The 21,920-nt window shown below is 39.7% G+C and overlaps 1 protein-coding gene across 9 annotated transcripts in view; it reads left to right on the top strand.

Annotated features, from left to right (window-relative positions):
* dnmt3aa (DNA (cytosine-5-)-methyltransferase 3 alpha a) overlaps nt 1-21,920 on the top strand; it is a 361,546-nt gene that overhangs the window by 77,517 nt on the left and 262,109 nt on the right. For 6 of the 9 annotated variants that reach the window (XM_078399366.1, XM_078399365.1, XM_078399364.1 and 3 more), the window contains exon 4: nt 11,643-11,750. The exons of the other annotated variants lie outside the window; for them this stretch is intronic. In XM_078399366.1, coding sequence (XP_078255492.1) covers nt 11,643-11,750 — 108 coding nt within the window. The remainder of the gene's footprint in view (nt 1-11,642; nt 11,751-21,920) is intronic. 9 annotated transcript variants of the gene reach the window in all.

The raw sequence follows: 21,920 nt of genomic DNA, 5'->3' as shown, positions 1-21,920 counted from the left end.
CCCCCCCACTCCACCCCCCTCAATCCCCCTTATCCTCCCTCTCCCCTCCCTCCCTCAGAGATAGAGTTAAACTTTAAAATATGAATAACTTTTAAAATATAACACCGATTTCAATTAAACTTCTTCCATTAGCACCAAAGGGATGACGGTGAGTAAGGTGGGCCTAAAATTGTCGCTCTATCATGTGCCGATTTGGCTGCAGTTCAGGAACAAACAAACAAACAAATGAGAGTTTTAGTATATAGATGATATAAGTTAGGTATGCAAGTTTTGCTCCATAACAACGACATTCTTTCATCTTCCCCTCTCATCGAGCAGAAGATTAAACTTCTAAAATATATTCCTGTTCCATCCATCATTGCTGGGTCGTAATCGTGGAACTCCCTCTCCAAAGTTTTGTGGAGTGCTTTCACCACACAGGCTGCAGCAGTTCGAAGTCAGATCACCCACACCCTCTCAAGGCCACAAAGGATGAATACAAAATTTTCACCGTACTAATGATACCCTCAGCTCAGAAAAGCGCTAAAAAAACTTTAATTCAATACGTTTCCCAGGTATAGTAATAAACAAAGCAGGCAGTACTTTATTGGTTTGGAGTTTATACTGGATGCTATCTGGTTTCAGTTTTGCAAAATTATGTAAACCAGTGAATTTCTTGGGATCAGTTGGCAGTGAACTACAATGCTAAGGTGTGCTGGTGTTGAATGAATTTTTACCTCGTAAAACAAAAATGCCTGTGCTACACCCATCATACAAGAAATGTAGGTAAATATTGAACAATTGTGCTCTGGGCACAAAGCTTTCCTTGCTAGAGAAACATAAAGAGAGTTCAGGCATGGAACTCAACAGGCTTTACAAGATTTTCCCATCATTAATTTTAATGGCTGAAGAACCTTATGCACCTTAGGTTGACCTCTGCACCTTAGCTCCTGATGTGCTCTTTGGGTGAAGGAAATTTGAGATTACAAAAGCGTATCTTGTAATATTGCATTGCAGGGTTCTCCTGGTGCTAATGATGTACAATTTGCAAAATGGCCAGGTGATTTGTATAATTGAGATTAGTAGCATTCAGAAGAAATAACAGTATGACTTAAATAACAGTATAATAGGTTAACTTTAGTGTGCTGAAGGATTGTAAGTGAGAGAAGAAAAAAGATATTGCAAGAATTATTACTGGTTAATTCTTGGCCATTTTGATGTGGATATCCACAAAATCATGTTAGCACAAAGACAAGATTTGGTAATCAAGTAATCTAACCTAACCTATTTTTAAGAAAGTTGGCTAATTATAAATTGCAAGTTCTACATATGACTTTAAATTGTTATTTTGCATGCTGAGCAACCTAGAGTTCCAGGTGCATATAATTATTGTGCTACTTTTTGTTCATCCAAAGAAATTGTATATTCTCATTAATAATAAAAGAAATAGCAATTGAAGTGTTAAGTGACCGTCTGAGAATCAAATGCATCAACGCAAGTCTCCAAGATTTGCCCTTATGATTTTGCAATTACTCGAGAAAATACTATGAAACATTTCAAAGTCCTCCACTCTTTGGAGTTTTTAAGACCTTTTCATTTAAATGCTATTAATGCTGAGAAAAGGGCTCTTAAATTGCATTACAACATTAAAAATAAACTCCTTTGTCACTGTGCCTCACTAAATAGCAAGTATTGCCAATTGGGTGACAGTTCATGGGCTTCATTGCAAAGTGGAAAATAGTTTGAAAGGACCGTACAATATAATGAATATTTCATCCAGGTCTTTTAAAAAAAAGATATGCTTGAAAATAAGTATTAATTTGGATGAAAATTGTAGAATCAAGGGGCACAACGATTCAACAAACAAAGCCATTACAGAAATCAGGTAACACCGAAGTATAGATAACTGGAGATAATCAAATGTTTGTCTGCCAAACGTACAGGTGAGACATAAGAAGCACTTACAGAGATGAGGGAAAGATGCTTTAATATTTGGCTGAGCATGTCAAGCAAGCACTTTTCAAAGGCAGGCAAATATAACGTCGTTTAGAGATAATGGGCTGGATTCTGCAGTCAGCTGGGGGACCACCCTGTTCACTTCATTGCTGTGTGTAAAGAGAGATCGGGAAAGAAGAGAAAACCTTGTTAACCAATTTAAAGTAAAATATGAAGTTCTCTAGTATCTGTAATCCCCGGAAAGATAAACCAATGCAGTTAATCCCAAGAGCATCCAGCAACCCAGGCAAAATGGATGGACAGAAAAGGTAAGTTACAATTTCAGTTATAATTCCTTCATGGAAACAGAAGCACCCAGGCAGAGCTACTTAATGGAAAGAGGGGAACCTAATAAGTATCCTTCTAACTAACATTAATTAAACACAAAATATTTTTAATGTATTTCTTGATATGTCCTGTGGTTGTATTTCAGGGATTATCCCCTGGTTTTCTAACCGCAATGCTTGCCTGCTATGCTTGCCAACTATTGGACCTTGTAGGCTTTGGCAGCATATGGCATTCTGGCTCATGAACACTTTGCTCCGAAGAAGCTTTTCTTTATATGCCAAGGGTTTAATCATTTGTAATTATCAGCAGCTTGTTACACGGGGTTAGTGAATCGTTGACAACATGTTTTAAACCATAAAAACACAAACAGAAGCAGGACAAGACCACAAACTCCCAAGCCCATTCAGACATCCAATAAGCATTCCAGTTCTTGGTTCCATCAGTCCAAAAATCTGCTTATCTAAGCCTTAAAAATGACAACTTTCACAGCTGTCTCGGATAGAGAATTTCAAAGAGTCACAAATCTCTGAGAAGAATTCCTCCTTGCAGTCCTATATCCTGAGACTCTCAAACTCACAACTTCACTAAATCCATCCTCTCAAGTCCCTCTGAACCTTATTCTCCAATAGACAATAGGTGCAGGAGTAGGCCATTCGGCCCTTCGAGCCAGCACCACCATTCAATGTGATCATGGCTGATCATTCTCAATCAGTACCCCGTTCCTGCCTTCTCCCCATAACCCCTGACTCCGCTATCCTTAAGAGCTCTATCTAGCTCTCTCTTGAAAGCATTCAGAGAACTGACCTCCATTGCCTTCTAAGACAGAGAATTCCACAGATTTACAACTCGCTGACTGAAAAAGTTTTTCCTCATCTCTGTTCTAAATGGCCTACCCCTTATTCTTAAACTGTGGCCCCTGGTTCTGGTCTCCCCCAACATTGGGAACATGTGTCCTGCCTCTAACGTGTCCAACCCTTTAATAATCTTATATGTTTTAATAAGATCCCCTCTCATCCTTCTAAATTCCAGTGTACACAAGTCTAGTCGGTCCAGTCTTTCAACATACGACATTCCCGCTATTCTGGGAATTAACCTAGTAAACCCACGCTGCATGCCCTCAATAGCGAGAATATCCTTCCCCAAATTTGGAAACCAAAACTGCACACAGTACTCCAGGTGCAGTCCCACTGGGGCCCTGTACAACTGCAGAAGGTCCTCTTTGTTCCAATACTCAACTCCTCTTGTTATGAAGGCCAACATTCCATTGGCTTTCTTCACTGCCTGCTGTACCTGCATGCTTCCTTTCAGTGACTGATGCATTAGGACACCCAGATCTCATTGTACATCCCCTTTTCCTAACTTGACACCATTCAGATAATAATCTGCCTTCCTATTCTTACCACCAAAGTGGATAACCTCACACTTATCCACATTAAACTGCATCTGCCATGCATCCGCCCACTCACACAGACTGTCCAAAACACCCTCCAACCTCATAGCATCTTCCTCACAGTTCACACTGCCACCCAGCTTTGTGTCATCTGCCAATTTGCTAATGTTACTTTTAATCCCTTCATCCGTCATTAATGTATATTGTAAATAGCTGCGGTCCCAGCACCGAGCCTTGCGTACCCCACTAGTCACTGCCTGCCATTCTGAAAGGGACCCATTTATCCCCACTCTTTGCTTTCTGTCTGCCAACCAATTTTCTATCCATGTCAGTACCCTACCCCCAATACCATGTGCTCTAATTGTGCACACTAATCTCCTATAAGAGACCTTGTCGAAGGCTTTCTGAAAGTCAAGGTACACTACATCCACCGGCTCTCCCCTGTCCATTTTGCAAGTTACATCCTCAAAAAATTTCAGAAGATTAGTCAAGCATGATTTTCCCTTTGTAAATCCATGCTGACTCGGAACGATCCTGTTACTGCTATCCAAATACTCCGCAATTTCGTCTTTTATAATTGACTCCAGCATCTTCCCCACCACTGATGTCAGACTAACTGGTCTATAATTTCCTGTTTTCTCTCTCCCTCCTTTCTTAAAAAGTGGGATAACATTAACTACCCTCCAATCCACAGGAACTGATCCTGAATCTATAGAACATTGGAAAATGATCACCAATGCGTCCATGATTTCTAGAGCCACCTCCTTAAGTAGCCTGGGATGCAGACCATCAGGCCCTGGGGATTTATCAGCCTTCAGTCCCATCTGACAACCCAGCACCATTTCCTGCCTAATGTGAATTTCCTTCAGTTCCTCCGTCACCCTAGGGTCTCTAGCCACTAGAACATCTGGGAGATTGTTTGTATCTTCCTTAGTGAAGACAGATCCAAAGTACCGGTTCAACTCGTCTGCCATTTCCTTGTTCCCCGTAATAAATTCCCCTGCTTCTGTCTTCAAGGGACCCACATTAGCCTTAACTATTTTTTTCCTCTTCACATACTTAAAGAAGCTTTTGCTATCCTCCTTTATTTTATTGGTCAGCTTACCTTCGTACCTCATCTTTTCTCCCCGTATTTCCTTTTTAGTTATCTTCTGTTGCTCTTTAAAAGAGTCCCAATCCTCTGGCTTCCCACTCTTCTTTGCTATGTTATACTTATTCTCTTTTATTTTTATGCTGTCCTTGACTTCCCTTGTCAGCCACGGGTGCCTCTTACTCCCCTTAGAATCTTTCCTCCTCTTTGGGATGAATTGATCCTGCAACTTCTGCATTATTCCCAGGAATACCTACCATTGCTGTTCCACCGTCTTCCCTGCTAGGGTTTCTCATTTCTATCCATAGTGATTCTACATCTCCTGATTCTATGTCACCCCTTGCAAGGGAGTGAATATCATTCCTTACCAACAGAGCGACCCCACCCCCTCTGCCCACCTGTCTGTCTTTTCTAAACGTTGTGTACCCCTGAATATTCAGTTCCCAACCCTGGTCCTCTTGTAGCCAATGATCACTATTTGCACGCAAACCCCTGAGTCACAGATGCAATCTCCTGAATTTTTCCTCATAAGACAATTCCATCATCCTGAGAATCAGTCTGGTATACATCTTTGCTGCATCACCTTTTATGCGCCTTCTTCGATAAATAATGTAAGCAGTGCTCCAGATAACAGTTTCACCAAGCTCCATAGACTACCTTATTCTCCTTGCTAATTGCATGCTGAACATACTTTTGCAATCTTGTATATTGAAACCCATACCTCTTTGAACACCGATATTTAATAGTGTTATAATAGTTAAAGAAAGCTTTCTACCAAATATCACCTTTACCTCATTAACTTTTTCACTGCCCACCTAATGTGTATAAATTGAATTGCAGACACTTGGTGTTTTGGTCACAACTTATTTTCCCAACACCTCAAACCTGGATAAATGACATTTATTGCCGACATCTAAGACATCAATGCAGGTCATAAAGCATAAAGGAAAATGTTCACAACAGCAGAAAAAATGATCGAGATGTGTATTGCTGTGACTGGTTTGATAAGATTTTGTCCAAAATAGTTGATGTTTTAAATTTTTTCTTGTGTCTGGAGTTGGCTAGAAATTGACATTGTAAATTTACATTTGAAATGTGGTACACAATAGTAAGTATGGACAGTAAAGGGATTTCAGTTCAAGAACTGTACACTGAGATAAATAAAATGATTCAATTCTGTTTCCATAAATGCTTGCAAGACAGAAAGTAATATATTGTCAGTATTGCCTTGGAATATATAGGGAAATAAACACAAAAATCTATCCAAGTAGCCAGGTTCAAATTTATGTTTGTCATTGATCAAAATTCTCCAATCATGGATCTCTTATAATCCTCCATAAAGAATGGAACTGAAATATTAGACATGACAAAGAATGGGATGTGGGTGGGGAGGAGAAGAGATCTCTGTTCATGAGAAGTGTAAAGCTTGCTTCCAGCATATGTTTGTTTCCATTTGCATGATACTTTTTCAATAACTTCAACAAAAAGGAAAGTTGCACAACCTGTGATCAGCCATAAAACAAGTTCAATACATTTGTATACACATAGGGTGAATATAGGAATGGCATTGTTTCCTTACATGGAAGACTCATGTTTAATCTAAATGGTTGAAGAAACTCCTGAAGAGGGAGTTAATGATTATCAGGAAGGTGCTTAAAAGCCCTCTGTTCTCACGTGGGCGGAACTCATGCTCTGGAGTTGGCGACTGTAGATTAATTTTGGCATGAACTTTGAAAATTGAGCATTCCAATGAATCCAGACTTGGAATTCTGAATCAAAGGGTTTAAACATAGATCATGGACCAGTGCAGCACAAGAACCCCAATGTCTGTGCTGAACATGATGCCAAGACCATTGCTTATCTATGTGTACCTAATCAATATCCTTCCTTTATCTGCAAGTCCATATGCCCATTTAGAGTCTCACTTAAATGCTACTGACAAACGTGCTGCAATCATCACTCTTGGCAGCACATTCCAGGAACTTGTCACCCTCTCTGTAAAATAACTTGCCCTCTAGTAAATCTCTATGCCCTCTAGTAGTTGATTTTTCAATCTTGGGAAAAAAGGTTCTAACTGTCTACCCCATCTATGCCTCTTATAATTTTTATATATTTCTATCAGGTTTCCCTGCAACCTCTGGCATTCCTGAGAAAACAATCCAAGTCTGTCCAACCTCTTCCTATAGCTAATTCCCCCTAATCCAGGCATCATCTTGGTAAACCTCTGCACATCTTTCCAAAGCCTCCACATCCTTCCTGTAATGGAGATTAGACAAATTACATGTGGGTAAATAAAGATGTTGACAGATAGCAGGGAAATGTAATTGCAAAATAACTGAGGACTTAGGCACACATCCTGAGAATTTAGGGCTCACCCATAGTTGAACTGGAAAGGATTTCTTTCCTCCAACTGGCACAAGCGGCGGCACAGTGGTACAAGGATAGAGCTGCTGCCTCACAGCACCAGAGATCTGGGTTCAAAGGTTTCAAAAGTGTTTTATTGTCACGTGTACCAATTAAGGTACAGTGATATTCGAATTACCATTCATCCATACTAAAAAAAGTAACAAGACACACAACTACATAGAAACATAGAAAATAGGTGCGGGAGTAGGCCATTCGGCCCTTCGAGCCTGCACCGCCATTCAATATGATCATGGCTGATCATCCAGCTCAGTAACCTGTACCTGCCTTCTCTCCATACCCCCTGATCCCTTTAGCCACAAGGGCCACATCTAATTCCCTCTTAAATATAGCCAATGAACTGGCCTCAACTACCTTCTGTGGCAGAGAATTCCACAGACTCACCACTCTCTGTGTGAAGAAATATTTTCTCATCTAAAGTCCTAAAAGACTTCCCCCTTATCCTTAAGCTGTGACCCCTGGTTCTGGACTTCCCCAACATCGGGAACAATCTTCCCGCATCTAGCCTCTCCAACCCCTTAAGAATTTTATATGTTTCAATAAGATCCCCACTCAGTCTTCTAAATTCCAGCGAGTATAAGCCTAGTCTATCCAGTCTTTCTTCATATGAAAGTCCTGCCATCCCAGGGATCAATCTGGCGAACCTTCTCTGTACTCCCTCTAAGGCTAGAATGTCTTTCCTCAGATTAGGAGACCAAAAATGTACACAATACTCCAGGTGCGGTCTCACCAAGGTCCTGTACAACTGCAGCAGAACCTCCCTGCTCCTATACTCAAATCCTCAAATACATAAAATTGAACATAAACATCCACCACAGCAGATTCCCCACAATCCTCACTGTGATGGAAGGCAATAAAGTCTAAACTTCATCCCTCTTTATTCTCCAGCGGTTGGGGCAGTCAAGCCATCCGCCAGGGTGATCAAAGCTCCCGCAGCCGATTCTGACTATGGGTGCAGTCTGTGCAGAGTTTGCACATTCTCCCTGTCACCGCATAGGTTTTCTCCCAGTGTTCTGGTTTCATCCCACATTCCAAAGATGTGCAAGTTTGTAGGTGAACTAGCTTCTGTAAATTGCCCCTAGTGTGTAGGCATGGAATTATAAAATGGGTGATCATGGTCGGTGTGGACTCGGTGGCCTGAAGGGCCTGTTTCTACATTGTATCTCTAAACCAAACTAAACGGTCAAATAAGTAGCTATCCCACATTATTGAACAATATGACATATGCAGGAGCATATAAATGTGCTTTAACATTACTGGAAATCCATGACCCGCCGTGGATTCTTGCAATGGCTAATACCAGAAGTGCACAGATGTATTAATGATATAGTTTCATTTACTTTTGTTTCACAAAATCAAAGATCTTCCAACACCATGGCACTTTTCTGTGACAGCTTAGTTACATTGTGCAATGGAGGCTATGAGATACCTCCCGGTTTAATTTTTTTGTCTCTGCAGTTCAGTCACTGATGAATCTGGGCAGAAAATTTAATTTGGTATAATATAAATGTAAAAATGATACTCTAATATGGTGACAGGGAACATACCTAGAATTGCGATACAGACTTTCTGGTGGTAATAGTCTTTACTTTAGACTTCTGAGTGCCGTGGTGCCTTGTGGCTGCGGCTCATCGGCAGTCTGTCTGTCTTTTTTCTCTTTGTCTATTGTTACCGTTTAAATGTATGTATGGACCTATTTTTAGCTGTGTATATGTGGGGGGGGGGGGGGGAAACCTTTTTTCTAAATCTCCTCCTCAACGGAGATGCGACCTTTATCGTGTCGTATCTCCGTTCGCGCTACGGCCTAACACTGCGGAGTTGGCGGCCTCCAGCTGGGATCGACCTTGAAGACTCCAGTCACAGGGCCTGGACTTACCATCTCGGAGGCTTCGGCCGCGGGCCCTGTAGACCTCAACATCGGGAGCTCGCAGGTCCCTGGCTGGCGACCGGCTTTCAGGAGCTCCAGCCGTAGCAGCTTCGACTGCCCCGAATCGTGAGGCTCGATCGACCCGCTCGCAGGACCTTCATTGCCCTGCGTGGCTCGGCCGCGGCACTTTCCATCGCCCGGTGGGGGCTTAGGACCTTCATCGGCCTGCTCGGCTCGGCCCTGGGGCCTTCTATCGCCCGGCGGGGGTTTCAAAAGTTGGGAGCCTCGATGGCCTCGAGGCAGCAGTTTGACTGCCTGACCGCGGGAGAAGAATGAGGAGGAGATAAGACTTCTTGCCTTCCATCACCTGGAGCAATCACTGTGATGGTTGTCTGTGTTAAATTGTAATTGTGTGTCTTGTGTTCTTTATTGTTTACTGTAAATCATTTACCGTTTATTGTTTATTGTCATCCATTTACGCCGGACCCTGACGTGAGAGGACGCTGGCACTGTTTGTTCGCCGCTTCTCCGTCTGGATAAATCTTTTGTTTGTTAGTCTTGTTTGCTCTGTAAAGTGTCTTTGAGTTTCCTGAAAAGCGTTATATAAATTAAATGTATTATTATTATTATTATTACAGTGCAGAAACAGGCACTTTGACCCACTGAGTCCATGCCGACCTGTGATCCCCGTGCACTAACACTATCCTACGCACTAGGGACAATTTACAATTATACTGAAGCCAATTAACCTACAAACCTGTATGTTTTTGGAGTGTGGGAGGAACCAGGTGCACCCAGAGAAAACCTACAATGTCACAGGGAGAACGTACAAACTCTGTGGAGACAACACCTGTAGTCAGGATTGAACCCAGGTCTCTGGTGCTGTAAAGCAGCAACTCTACTGCTGTACCACTGTGCCGCCCAGAAGTCAATTCCCATTTGATCACCGAATTGCAAACATTGCACGTATACTAATCATCACTTTTTATATTAATTTCTGTTATTAAGATTGCTGCAACAAACCAACAACAAAGCTGAAAGACAATGAAATGACTATTATAATTTCATATAATTTCATATAATTGCACAGTTAATCTTTCCTTGAGAGGCGTAAATGATTCTGTTGAATTAAATAAATGATAACTCATGGTTGTTACTGATGAAATTGCAGAGCAGTAACATCTGAGTAAAGTGATCTTGAGTATTATATAAGTGAAGGTGAGTCATGACAACTGTGAAAGACCTAGACCATATCCAGTGGTGAAAATATGCATTTTTCTCAAGTTGTTATGCAAATTTATATAAAATTGTTTCAGCAATTACTTTGTGGAGGCCAGTATATGATAACTAACAATACCTCTGGCTGGCCTGAAAATGTTTAAGCTTAGATATCAACATGGTTGAGCTCATGAGAGTATTCAAATTGGCTTTGTGATTTCCTGGTTGTGTGGTTGATGCAGGCTGTTCAGACACGTGTTCTTGCTATCTCTGGGTCATCCAGTATCCATGATAAATGAGGGGCTTACTTCCAAAGGCAATCTTACTATTGTGATGCAGTGATGGCTTTTAGTACTGGATTGACTGTGCTTGTGCAGTCCTGGATATTGGGGTGAAGTTGGTGGCTCTGGGAGTGTGGCTCATGTAAGTCTTTGAGTCATGCTATTTTAAAAGCTGTTTGTGGGACATGAGGGGCAGGAATGTTCCTCCTTAACTCACAACCGCCTCCACCCCACCCCACCCCACCCCACCCACCCCACCACTGTTCCCAAGCTTCCTACCTCTTGCTCATTTGCCTTGTATTAGATTGCTTCTTTGTGTGGGAAATTGCAATTAAGGGATTTCCCACCCTCACACCTTCAAGACTCCCATCCCCATCCACTTCATTTAGGGGCCACAGGGCCGCCTCGAGTCTCCAGATGCCTGGGCCAGGTTAAAATTAAAATTGGAGTCATTATGATCACGAAGATAATCCCAGGCGTATTCCAATGCAAGTTTTTGTAACAGTATGGCCCAATAGTTAAACCAGGGGGTTTTGATCCAATATTTTAAACTGGTTCAGAGATCTTTTCCTTGGTTTAAGATTATTACCCAGATTAGGCATCTCAGAAAAGTAAGATTTGTATAAGAACTCCCCTTTCTATTTACTATCTGGCTGAGCCAATGAGTTGCATTAACATATTAAAACAGCCCTTTCGTTTCTCTTGACCACTCTTCAAATTCTAATGAAAAGAGGAAGATTCTGGAAAAGTACAAGTTATGTTAACTTTCTATATGCAGAATTAAAGTTTTTGGATAGTTTGGCCACAAATATAATTTTTGCCAGTTGAAAGTCCATAAGGGAGCAATTTAAACTGACACAAGTATTTGATGGAGCAAATGCAAAAAAATCCTTCCAGATATCAGAAAAGCTATCAACCAGCCAGCAACTTGCCAAAATACAATATATTGTTGAAACAATTTTACTCCATTTTTTTTTATTACTGTGTTTCTTTTTCAGCCACTTACTTTTAATAATGAACACATAAAATTCAAATAAGTCTCATAGCATTAAACATGCCCATAAGCCTATTTTATTTTAGAAATCCCAATAACAATTTTCCTCTGCATAGGTCTTCTCCTTTCTCTGGCACCGGGCCAGCTGCATTCAAGATAACCGTGTCTACATGCGGCCGAACCAGCAGTCCTTAAAGGGACCGCTGGAGGCCGCCACCATAAAGGTAAGTTTTTGAAAAAAATACTTACCTGAATGTGGATCTGGGAGGTGAGGGAGGGCTCCTCCCAGTTCTGCAGCAGTCCCGTAGACCATTGCCAGCTCCCACTTGGCCCTTCTAGTCAATCCCCTAGTCCTCCTTCTCACTCGCCCTGTCTCTCAATCAATTCCTACCCTTCCTTCCCTGTCCCAGGACCTACCTGAAGGCTGCTACTGAGGCAGCCAGCCCACCTTTGTGCTTGTGAAACAGTGAGTTGCCTCTGGGCACCCGGTTGGCATCGCAGCTTGCTGATGAGACTCAAGTCTCAATGAGGAGTGAGTCACGTGACAACTGTCGCTAGAACCACTCTGTGTTATGATGAGTAACACCATCTTATGTATATTTTCTATGTAGTGAAATATGAAGAATAATATGTTTGTTCTATGGGCATAAACGTGTAAGTATATATGTTATCTTCTATGTTAAGGTAATGACGGGAGTCATCATCATTAGAAATTGTTCTGCACTATAGCAATGCTATCTGTAAACTAAGCAAATAATCAAGTCACTTTATAGCTTTTGGTGAGAGGTGTTTGTGCCTCTGGTCTGAATGATATAAGAAAAATCTTGAGCAGAGAGTGAATGAAGCTGTAGATATGTTTGATTGATTTAGTACAAGAGAACTAATTTTTGTAGTGATCTGCTTGGCCATCATATTAAGTAATCAGTTATTAGAAATATCATGGCTCAAGCATCTTATTATTTTCCATGGGATATTCATAGTGCAGTAAAATGCACTAAATTCATATTTATAATATTCTGCTAATTAGCAGAATTGACATCAAATTAGACCTTATCTTAACAATTTGTTAGAACTGGCATTGATCAATCTCGTTGAAGAAACTTTGTCCACATCCCTCACTCTCCAAAACAAATAGAGTTTACTTCATGTGGTTAACAGATGAAAATGTAAGGCATTTTAGAGATCAACCTGATCATTTCAAGCAGCGTGCAGCCACTGATCCACTCAGCTCTTTCTAGTTTACATACTGGAAAGAATATAAATGTCGCTATTTACTTTGACAGATACTTTCTAACTTTAATATGTTGCTGGTTTATTTTTAATATCAAATGAGAAAAAAATGGTATTATTGATGAGAGATTCTTTAATATTGTAACTATAATTATGTCATTTTTTGGTGTCTAATAAAGTGTGAGATTTGATGAGTGGAAATTAGCTGAAACACAAACTGAACAGAACCCAAAGTTTTTGGTCTAAACATGTTGCTTAGGTGATGAAATGTTAATTTATTAATCTTAATATGTTACTTAGATTAATATCGTAATCATAATCAATATATTGATTATGTTTCTTACTTTGGCAAATGGAAATAATACTGCAGCTTTACAGTATTTAAATTATTAACTCTAGTACAGTGTATTAAAGTTATGATTCCATTTCAAAAAGTTAGAATTTTTGAGTTGATACTTTTACTTCAACAAAATACATATTGAGTAACCAAAAACATAAAGTAGACTTGTTAAATACTGAAAGTTCTTTGTAGTCAACGGTGGAGTAAAAATTGCAATTTTAGACAGAATTGTGGACAAATTACAATCTCTACGTCCGGATGTTTAGACTACTTAATACTAATTAGCAAATCCCAATAAAAAGATGTCCAAACTCAAGGCAGAGGCAAATCAATGGCTCCTTATGAATGACAGTTATGAAATTTGTCTCAGTGTATAAATCAAAAAGAAAATTAATAGAATGTGTCACCATAACAACAGCTGACATGAAGTACTTTGAAAGCATCTGTAATCTTAGATAATGCTGATTATGTGTCACTGAAAGTTTTTGGGGGACTTTACTGTTATTGATGTACACAGCATAATGTTTTTTAGTTTGTGGGCATATTGTGATAACTTGTGTCTGTACATCCATTAGGCAATCAAAAGAGTAAGTAGCACTGTTTCCACCAACATAGTTATGAATGCCAAACAGGGACCCTTTAAGCACTTGAAATAGAATTGGGAAGAAGACCTGGTCAATTTTCATCTCTTAACCTTCACTATCAAAGCCACCTGGTATGTAATGTTACATGGGTAACAAAGAACAGTAATTACAACTGAAAGGTACTTAATTGTCTGCAGAGTGCTTCCAGATCTTCTAAACATTCTGTTCCTTCTATCACCGAGCACTGGATTCAGCTCAACGGCATCAGTAGTTTGGGTTCCAAAAGTGCCAGCTTCTGCCAATTTTTTGCTTGACTCGCACTACACATTTGCTCGACAATTAATCCACTCTTCTCACTTTAATGGGAAGCACAGCAACACATGCAATGCTCGTGCATCCCAGATTATGCAGAGCAGGCAGATTCTGATGCTAATCAATGTGCAATGCTGATTTAATGCCAGAGCTGCCAAATTAAATTCAGTGATACAGTTAACACCATGCGTTCAATTCTTGCTAAGAAATCAACATAGAGCAGCAGGAAGGATCCAAATATGTGCTCTATTTAAATTCTGTGGAGTTTCATTATGATTAATTTACCAAGTCGCAAATTCAAATAAGTTGGGGAGTTGCTTTTTTAAAATCTCATGAGAACTTTTGAAGACCACATTGATATTGCAGAAGAGAAGATGTGCTCACAACAGAAAGTGCTTGCTCATAGAATGGGAAGATTTGGTGACCAGTCCACCAGAGTGCATTGTGATGTGAGATTAAGAAAAATGCAAGAGGAAAGGCCAATCTTCCAGAAGATGGAGGTCGAGGTCATCTTCAGCCAGAGAGCCTATTCAATAACACTGAAGATTTCACCTGTATACATGTCAGCAAGAAGCAATGCTTTTGGTGACTCCACTTCACTCTCGCCTTGCTGATGGAGCTATGACGTAAGCTACAACCACATCTTTCAGTGCAGGACCAGAACTCTGATGTTAGTGACTGGAAAAGTCAGGAACTGATCAGATTCCATTCCTGGATCTTTCCACGCTGCCCCTTGGGACTTATGAAACGTTTCACAGTTTGCAGCATGCGACTGCCTTGGGAAGGCGATTGACATCTGGAGGGCAGAATTTATGTTCTCCCATGACAGAGAGCAGGAGTATGTGAATTCACAAGGTTTTTTTTAATGCTTTCTGGTGAGGCAGAGTGCTATTGATTGCAGGAATGTGCTTGAAAGCCATATTTGAACACTGATGTACTCTGCAAACATCAAAGACTAACTCTCTAAATGTGCCACAACTAATGACAATGCGATGGTCACATGAAAGACTGCAAATGCTGGAATCGTGAGTAAAAACAAATATCTGGAGGAACTTTCCAAAAGCATCTGTGGAGGAAAAAGGTTAGATGGTGTTTTGAAGTAAATTATTAGCAACTCTGGGACAACTAGTCCTGACCTTGTACTGCATTGTCTCACTGAGCTGGACAGTCCAAAGGCAGTCGTAAAGCACGGCCTAAGTGGCAGTGGAGCCGTTGATGATGACAGACGTGATGGGAGAGGAACGAGGCCGGCAGGAGAGGAGAGGGAACTGGGATCTGGCCCACCATGCTGGCCAGGTCAGCTGCAGGAGGCATCCATCCCCAGGGCACAAAGTGGACAGGCGAGGAGAGGACATGGTTGTTGGTCGACCAAGGAAGGCAATGGCTGGAGGTCCGCAGCAGCCTGAGGCTTGACTGAATCGGGCACTGCTCATAACAACTAGAGCGTGGACTGGACTTGGAAATGGTGCCTCTTACACGGGCCAGGTAGACTATTTCAGGTAGACGATTTGCTAATTGGGGATGGTATGGTAATACTCTACACGACTGTTTGTAAGAAAATAATTTCACTGTGTGTAGCACTTCGCACATGTGACAAGTTTGTAGTTGTCTTTAAGCCATCCAAGGTCATCTACAACTCGTGCCCATCCCATGCTAAGGCACAAATGCACACTGTACAGCTCAGCCTTTAATAGTTGAACATTGACATTGTGACAAGCAAAGAAGTCACATGTTTGTGTGTGCCCTTCACTGGGTCACATGGATTACTTCAGACCAAGATCACACTCTATCCATCTGAGCCTCCTGCAAGTTAAAACAAAAAAAAATAGATGGTCATTTTGCACTGATGGAAGGGCTAAATTTAAGTTATTTCAAGATGCTTTTCTCAGCCGGTATTCTGTACTTAGGCCCTAGATACACTCAGTCAGCCACAATGAAGAGGTAGCATCCTTCACTTGGCTCCCGAAATGGACATCGTTCCAAGCTCGATCATGGGAAGAAATTCGAATGTGACAGAAGAAAAGATCAAGGATGTACTCATAGCTTCCTGGAAGAAATGTCACATTCCCATTGACTCCTGGTTCAAGAATACTCAAAAAGGAAAATAAACATTCTTGATGATATTGATGTTATGCCAAAGTATAAACAGCAGAAAGTTCATAATGCATTTTCAATCCTTCCACCCCCCACATGCCATCAGAAACCTTCTGCCATATTGGCCTTACTGGACTCTTAAAGCTGGAGTGGAAGGAGTCATCCTTGATCCCGAAGGACTATCTAAGAACATCAAGCAGAATGTTTGTGTTTAACCACCTAGCCAGAGAGAATAGAAATGCCTGACGACCTCTGATGAAAGAGAACGAGAGTTTAAACCGAAGATAGACACAAAAAGCTGCAGTAACGTTTCGGGTCGAGACATCTTCAGACTGGTTCGGGATAAGGGAAACGAGAGATATAGACGATGATGTGGAGTTTAAATTTCATTTCATTGATCTTTCACCAGAATGGGTAAATGCTGCGGTGAATTAGGATTAAGAATACACAGAATGCAGTGAGTGTAGCTCCATGTTGAGTTTGGAGTGATGCAGTGAGCCTAGTCAAAGGATGAGGTACTACTTCTCCAGTTTGAATTCAGTAGTTTCAGAAATGATTCTACTGCTACCATTTACTCCTCGTCCAGGGAGAACTTTGATTTCCTGTGCCATTGTTCTATTCTTGCCTTGAATTGTCTTGCCTTTCACCATTTGATTTCACCATGTTCCATTACACTAAATGTTGCATTTTGTTATTTCTTTCCTATCTATTAATTATTAATCTTTTCCAACTTTAAATTGTTAATTGACTAAAACTTGCTAGCCCAATATCTCCACCTAGAATTTCCAACCATGGACCTTAACATCCATATTTACCGAGTACAGGTACAGAGACTAATCTCACTGGCGCCAAGCACCCAGGACTTCAGCAGCAATATCACATTAGCAGTATTACAACCCCAAAACTGTTAAACACTTAAGACATAAAAAACAAGTTGTTGAGATTAGTTAAAAATAATTTAAAAGATTATCAGAAGTGAAATAATTAAAAATACTATCTTGGCATCCACCTTCCTCCATCAGTGGCATTGAAATAACTTGAAATCAAAAGGTTTCTGGGTCCAGATGTAAGGAGATAAGATCTGTGGGATTTTTATCTTAACCCCTTCCACAAGCTATTGCTGACATCTCAGCAATCTTGGGCTCAGCTGTTAGATAGCATGGCAAAATCAACAATGGAATATAATGGCAGCCTTCCCAATCAATCAGCAAGTTTGGGTATTTTGCAGTTAATGGTGAAGGCACAGATGTTCTGAGCATACTCCAATTTAAAACCCTAAATGCCAGAATTCTGTTTAGATGCACTGACATTCACCAAGAAGACCCATCCTCTGAAATTTGTATTTCCCTTCAAAGATGCTGTCTGACTACTAAATATTACCAGCATTTTATTTTTTCTACTTAACACTTCTGGCCATCAGAAGTAGTGTTTTGCCTTAATATTAATTACCTATGTATTACTGTGCAACTGAAATTTACAAATAATTTTATTTAGATGTGGTGAACACATTATTATCTTAGTATCTTGCAATATACATGAGAGAAAAAATAATCCTTGTCATCATCTACAGTTCATTTTCCAACATATTTGACTTCATAGTGTCACATTTCTTCATGGATCAACAACATTCTCCTTTATCAAAAATACAAAGCAAATTACTGCTGCAAGAAAAAAACAAGAGAGAATGACAATCTCTAATAATACTAAACTAACTCTTTCATTTTCGGGATACCAGATTCGGGATGGTAGCAATATGTATACCGTTCAAATTTTGTTGTTACAATTTATAGTAGCACTTGAATGCTTTACTCAGATTACTATTTTGCAGTCATTCCCAGTCATCCAATAATAATACCACTCAGATTAAATTTTAAAGATTTTTTTAAATTTATTTGCTGTTCTGAGAAATTTCATAACCAATGTTGGGATTCTCGCAAGAAAGGAATCTGTGGTAAGATCTAGTTCACTTCCAGCGAAGTAATAGGTCCCTTCATCAGGTTGCTAATTTACATGGTGGAGGAAAAAGATTGTAGTTGGTAATTCCTAATAGTGGTCAGAGTTCTGATCATTTTGTTGAAAATTACATTTACTGTCACCCTAATCTGAAAGGAATTGGCGGAAACATTTAATGGAAGCATTGTGAGAGAAATAGACTGAAAATTAATTATACTTCATAACTCTTCAAAGGGATACCATCATAACTATATCGAAGTAAAATACACCACATCTTGATGGAAAATATATTGGAATCCTGAAAGAAATGTAACTAAAATAAGAACCCATCTGATAGCAGAATAATAAATAATTTTGTATTTCATTTCATTCTATTTCATTATATGGAGTTTCTCAACTACAATTTGCAAAAATGTAATATGAGAAATTGCATGTTATTTGTATAGAACTTTATATTTGAATAATTTTTACTTAACTCAGATAATAATGTGAGTCCTGCAAGAATGGCTGATTAATGGGGTCTTATTCTGGCTATCTGATTAATACACTCAATCACACTCATGTACAAGCATGTTACAATCAGAGAAAAATTTGCAGTGGAGTTACTGATCTTGAATATGGATGGAAATATGAACCTTGGCATTTACAAATCCTTCCAAATAATTGAAGACTTTTCGATTAGCTGCAATATAATTTGTGCTCTTAAGAATCAGATGTATCATAGGGATGTACTTTAAAAAGAGACGTAGAAATACAGATTTAGAATTGGTAATTATGTCAGATGCTATACATGATTTTGTTTTAAAGCTAACTTGATTGATGTGTCATCCCAATAACTGCACAAGGTGATCTTGAATTTAAGAATATTACAAATAAATAAAAAGCATAGCATCCATTTATTTTCAAAATAAGACTTAGCATTATATCGCTGAATAGCATGCCATGGATTTGAAATGATCTACAGAAAGGAACGATTATAGCCTTAAAAAGATCAAGGAATTAAGAACTTCCCAAAATAGAATCAGATAACCAAGAGTTAGATTACTCATCGGAAGCACTTAAAAAAAAACTACTTCTGAAAATAGTTTTTTGTGGATTCCATTGTGAATAGCCATCTCTCGAAATAAACATAGTGGTTTAGGAACTGCAGCAGTGCTATTGCAAAAGGGAAATGGATGTTCATGAAAATAATAATAAGGAATTGACTTATTTGAAGTGTTCTTGTGAATGAAAGCCATTTGTTGTTATTTCAGAACAGCAGCAAAAGATCCCTAAGCAAAAACTTAAAGTGAAACATTGCTCCTCCTTCAAAAAAGATGTTAATAATGGAGACGTACCCCCTAAATTGCAGGGAATTGACAACCGCAATGGCACTACTGCCTCTTATTCAAAATGGTCAAACTGCTTTTACATAAATGCCTTGAAATATGAGAGCAATTGAAGCAAAGAGCTGCAGATGCTGCAAATCGGGAAAAAAAAGCAGAAAATAATGGAAGAACTTAGTCAGGCAGCATGCAAAGAGAGAGAAACAGACTTAACATTTCAGAAACCCTGATCTGAATTTTCGGTTTTGGTCTGAAAAATGACAGATCAAGAGTCAAGAGTGTTTTATTGTCATATGTCCCAGATAGAACAATGAAATTCTTACTTGCAGCAGCACAACAGAATATGTAAACACAGTACACTGTAAACAATATGATAAATGAGAGAGAAAAAAAGTTCAGTGTGTATATATACACATACTCACAAGTGGACATACACACACACACACACACACACACACACACACATATATATATACACACATATAGTTACACACATACACACATACTCAAAAAACAAACAATAGTAGTGCAATAATAATAATAATAGTCTATTGTTGTTCAGAGCTTATTTGAGGTATCAGGCTCATCTATTAATCATATAACTTGGTGTTCAAAACTCAATGGAATGGAAGTCCACAACTAATGCAAAAGTAGCCATCAGTTACATAATATCTTTAGTACAACCAAATATCCAAGGGAATTCACAGTGAAGTTATATACAAGATTTGGCACCATGCCTTGCAGAGAGGTATTAAGCCACAGAACCAAACCTTTGTTCAGAAAGGTAGCTATTATGTGGTCAAGGAGGCTGAGAATCATAGGGAGTGACTTAGTTTTATGTTGAGCAAAAGCCCAGAATTGGAGTAGGACTTGATTTGCAGGGTTCTGGGATGCAGGTATTTGCAGAAGTAAAGATGATAAGGTCAGAGGAGGAAATGAAAATAAAATACATATTTTTAGGAGACATGAATGTCAGTGTCCTTTATACTAAGCTTGAGAGGACAGTTAATATTTTCATGCATATGTATACCATATATTGCTGTTTTGTTTATTTAAAAATAAAAGGCGCATGTAAATTCATTAAATTGACTAGAAGTCTCAGATCTCGACAATTGCTGCAATTTGGATTTCAAAATCCACGATTCAATAATAACAGTAATGACAATTCATATCATATCTTTTGAGTTATTTTCATATTTATCACCCCTTTATGACTTAATGGCCCGTGATTTTGCAGGGAAATATGATTTTGCAGGGAAATGCTGTGAGTTCAGCATAGAACTACTGGCATTTTCTGGTGTAAGCACCACCAAGTTCAGGATTCCTAGGTTTATAGACGTGAATGGAGAATTCCCTTTTGCCCTGGGCTTTTCATACCTGTACATGCCCGACTGTGCTCCAATATGGAATCCAGTGACAGTGTAAAGCAGCGACAGTAATCCCTCAGCATTTACGTGGAAAGTTCAGCTGCATAGGCTAAAGGTAGGTATTAAGTAAATGACTATTTTAAATTAATTGAAATAATGTAAATGTGTTGGATTATTCATAAAATATATATATTTTAATTAAATTGTAACTATTTTGCCACAATAGTTGAATATTTTTAAATGACGGAGACTAGGAAACACCAAAGAAGTTTCTGACATTCTGGAAAAAGGCTCAGATAGGTGCGATTTTCTTTTCCACAGATGGTGCTTGTGCTCTTCTGCTCCACCTCCCCCCTCCCCCACCCCCTTCTCCTTCCCTCCCTCCCCCCTCCCGCCCCACACCACCTCCTCCCCTCTCCTCCCCCCCTCCCCCCCATATAGCAATACAAATGAGAAGCAACTTCTCAATACAAATTCTGAAACTGAATGAGTGGGGGACTTTAAGAGAGAAATGAATGCAATTGAGGGGAAATCATATCAGAGTGTGTCGGCAAAAGTCTGATTAATCCAGAAGTGAAGCCCACATAGCAAATGATGCCTGAACTGGAGGCAGTGGTGTAGGAGCTATCCATAAGGATGGTCAATAATGATTTACTACCCGCTTTAAACAGTATATGGGGTTTGCCTGGGCAGATGCAAATGTTGCAATCAAGTGGCAAAGTAGTGATGTGGCCACACTTTCCATCCATTTTTCCTTGATGTACAAGTGACTGGCTGACTTTTCGGAATGCAAACTTTAACACCAGTGTATCTGGCTCCCTATATACTCTTCTTTCAGTTGGTGGGGGGGGGGGGGGGGTCAGGAGGAATTATACAGAAATCATATAGAGAACTTAAAAAGGTTTTTTTTTTCTCATTGATCCAACTGAACAATCATTCAGACAGGAAGATTTTTTGTAATATCTGGAGCTGCAAAATATTCTAAAACTAGCAAGATGCAAAGTGCTAGAGGAACTCAGCAGGTCAGGCAACATCAGCAGAGGGAAATGGATGGACAACATGCCTGGTTTGGACACTGCTAAAGGTTGATGGAGTAGGAGGGAGAAAGCTGGAAAAGAGAGGTGGGGTTGGGGCAAAGCCTGGCAAATGTTAGGTGGTTATACAAGTGAGTCCAAAGAAGGGGGACAAA

Source organism: Rhinoraja longicauda, chromosome 5 (assembly GCF_053455715.1).
Source record: "Rhinoraja longicauda isolate Sanriku21f chromosome 5, sRhiLon1.1, whole genome shotgun sequence".
NCBI lineage: Eukaryota > Metazoa > Chordata > Chondrichthyes > Rajiformes > Arhynchobatidae > Rhinoraja > Rhinoraja longicauda.
Note: the sequence above shows the minus strand (reverse complement) of the source record. Positions and strands in the feature narration are given on the sequence as shown.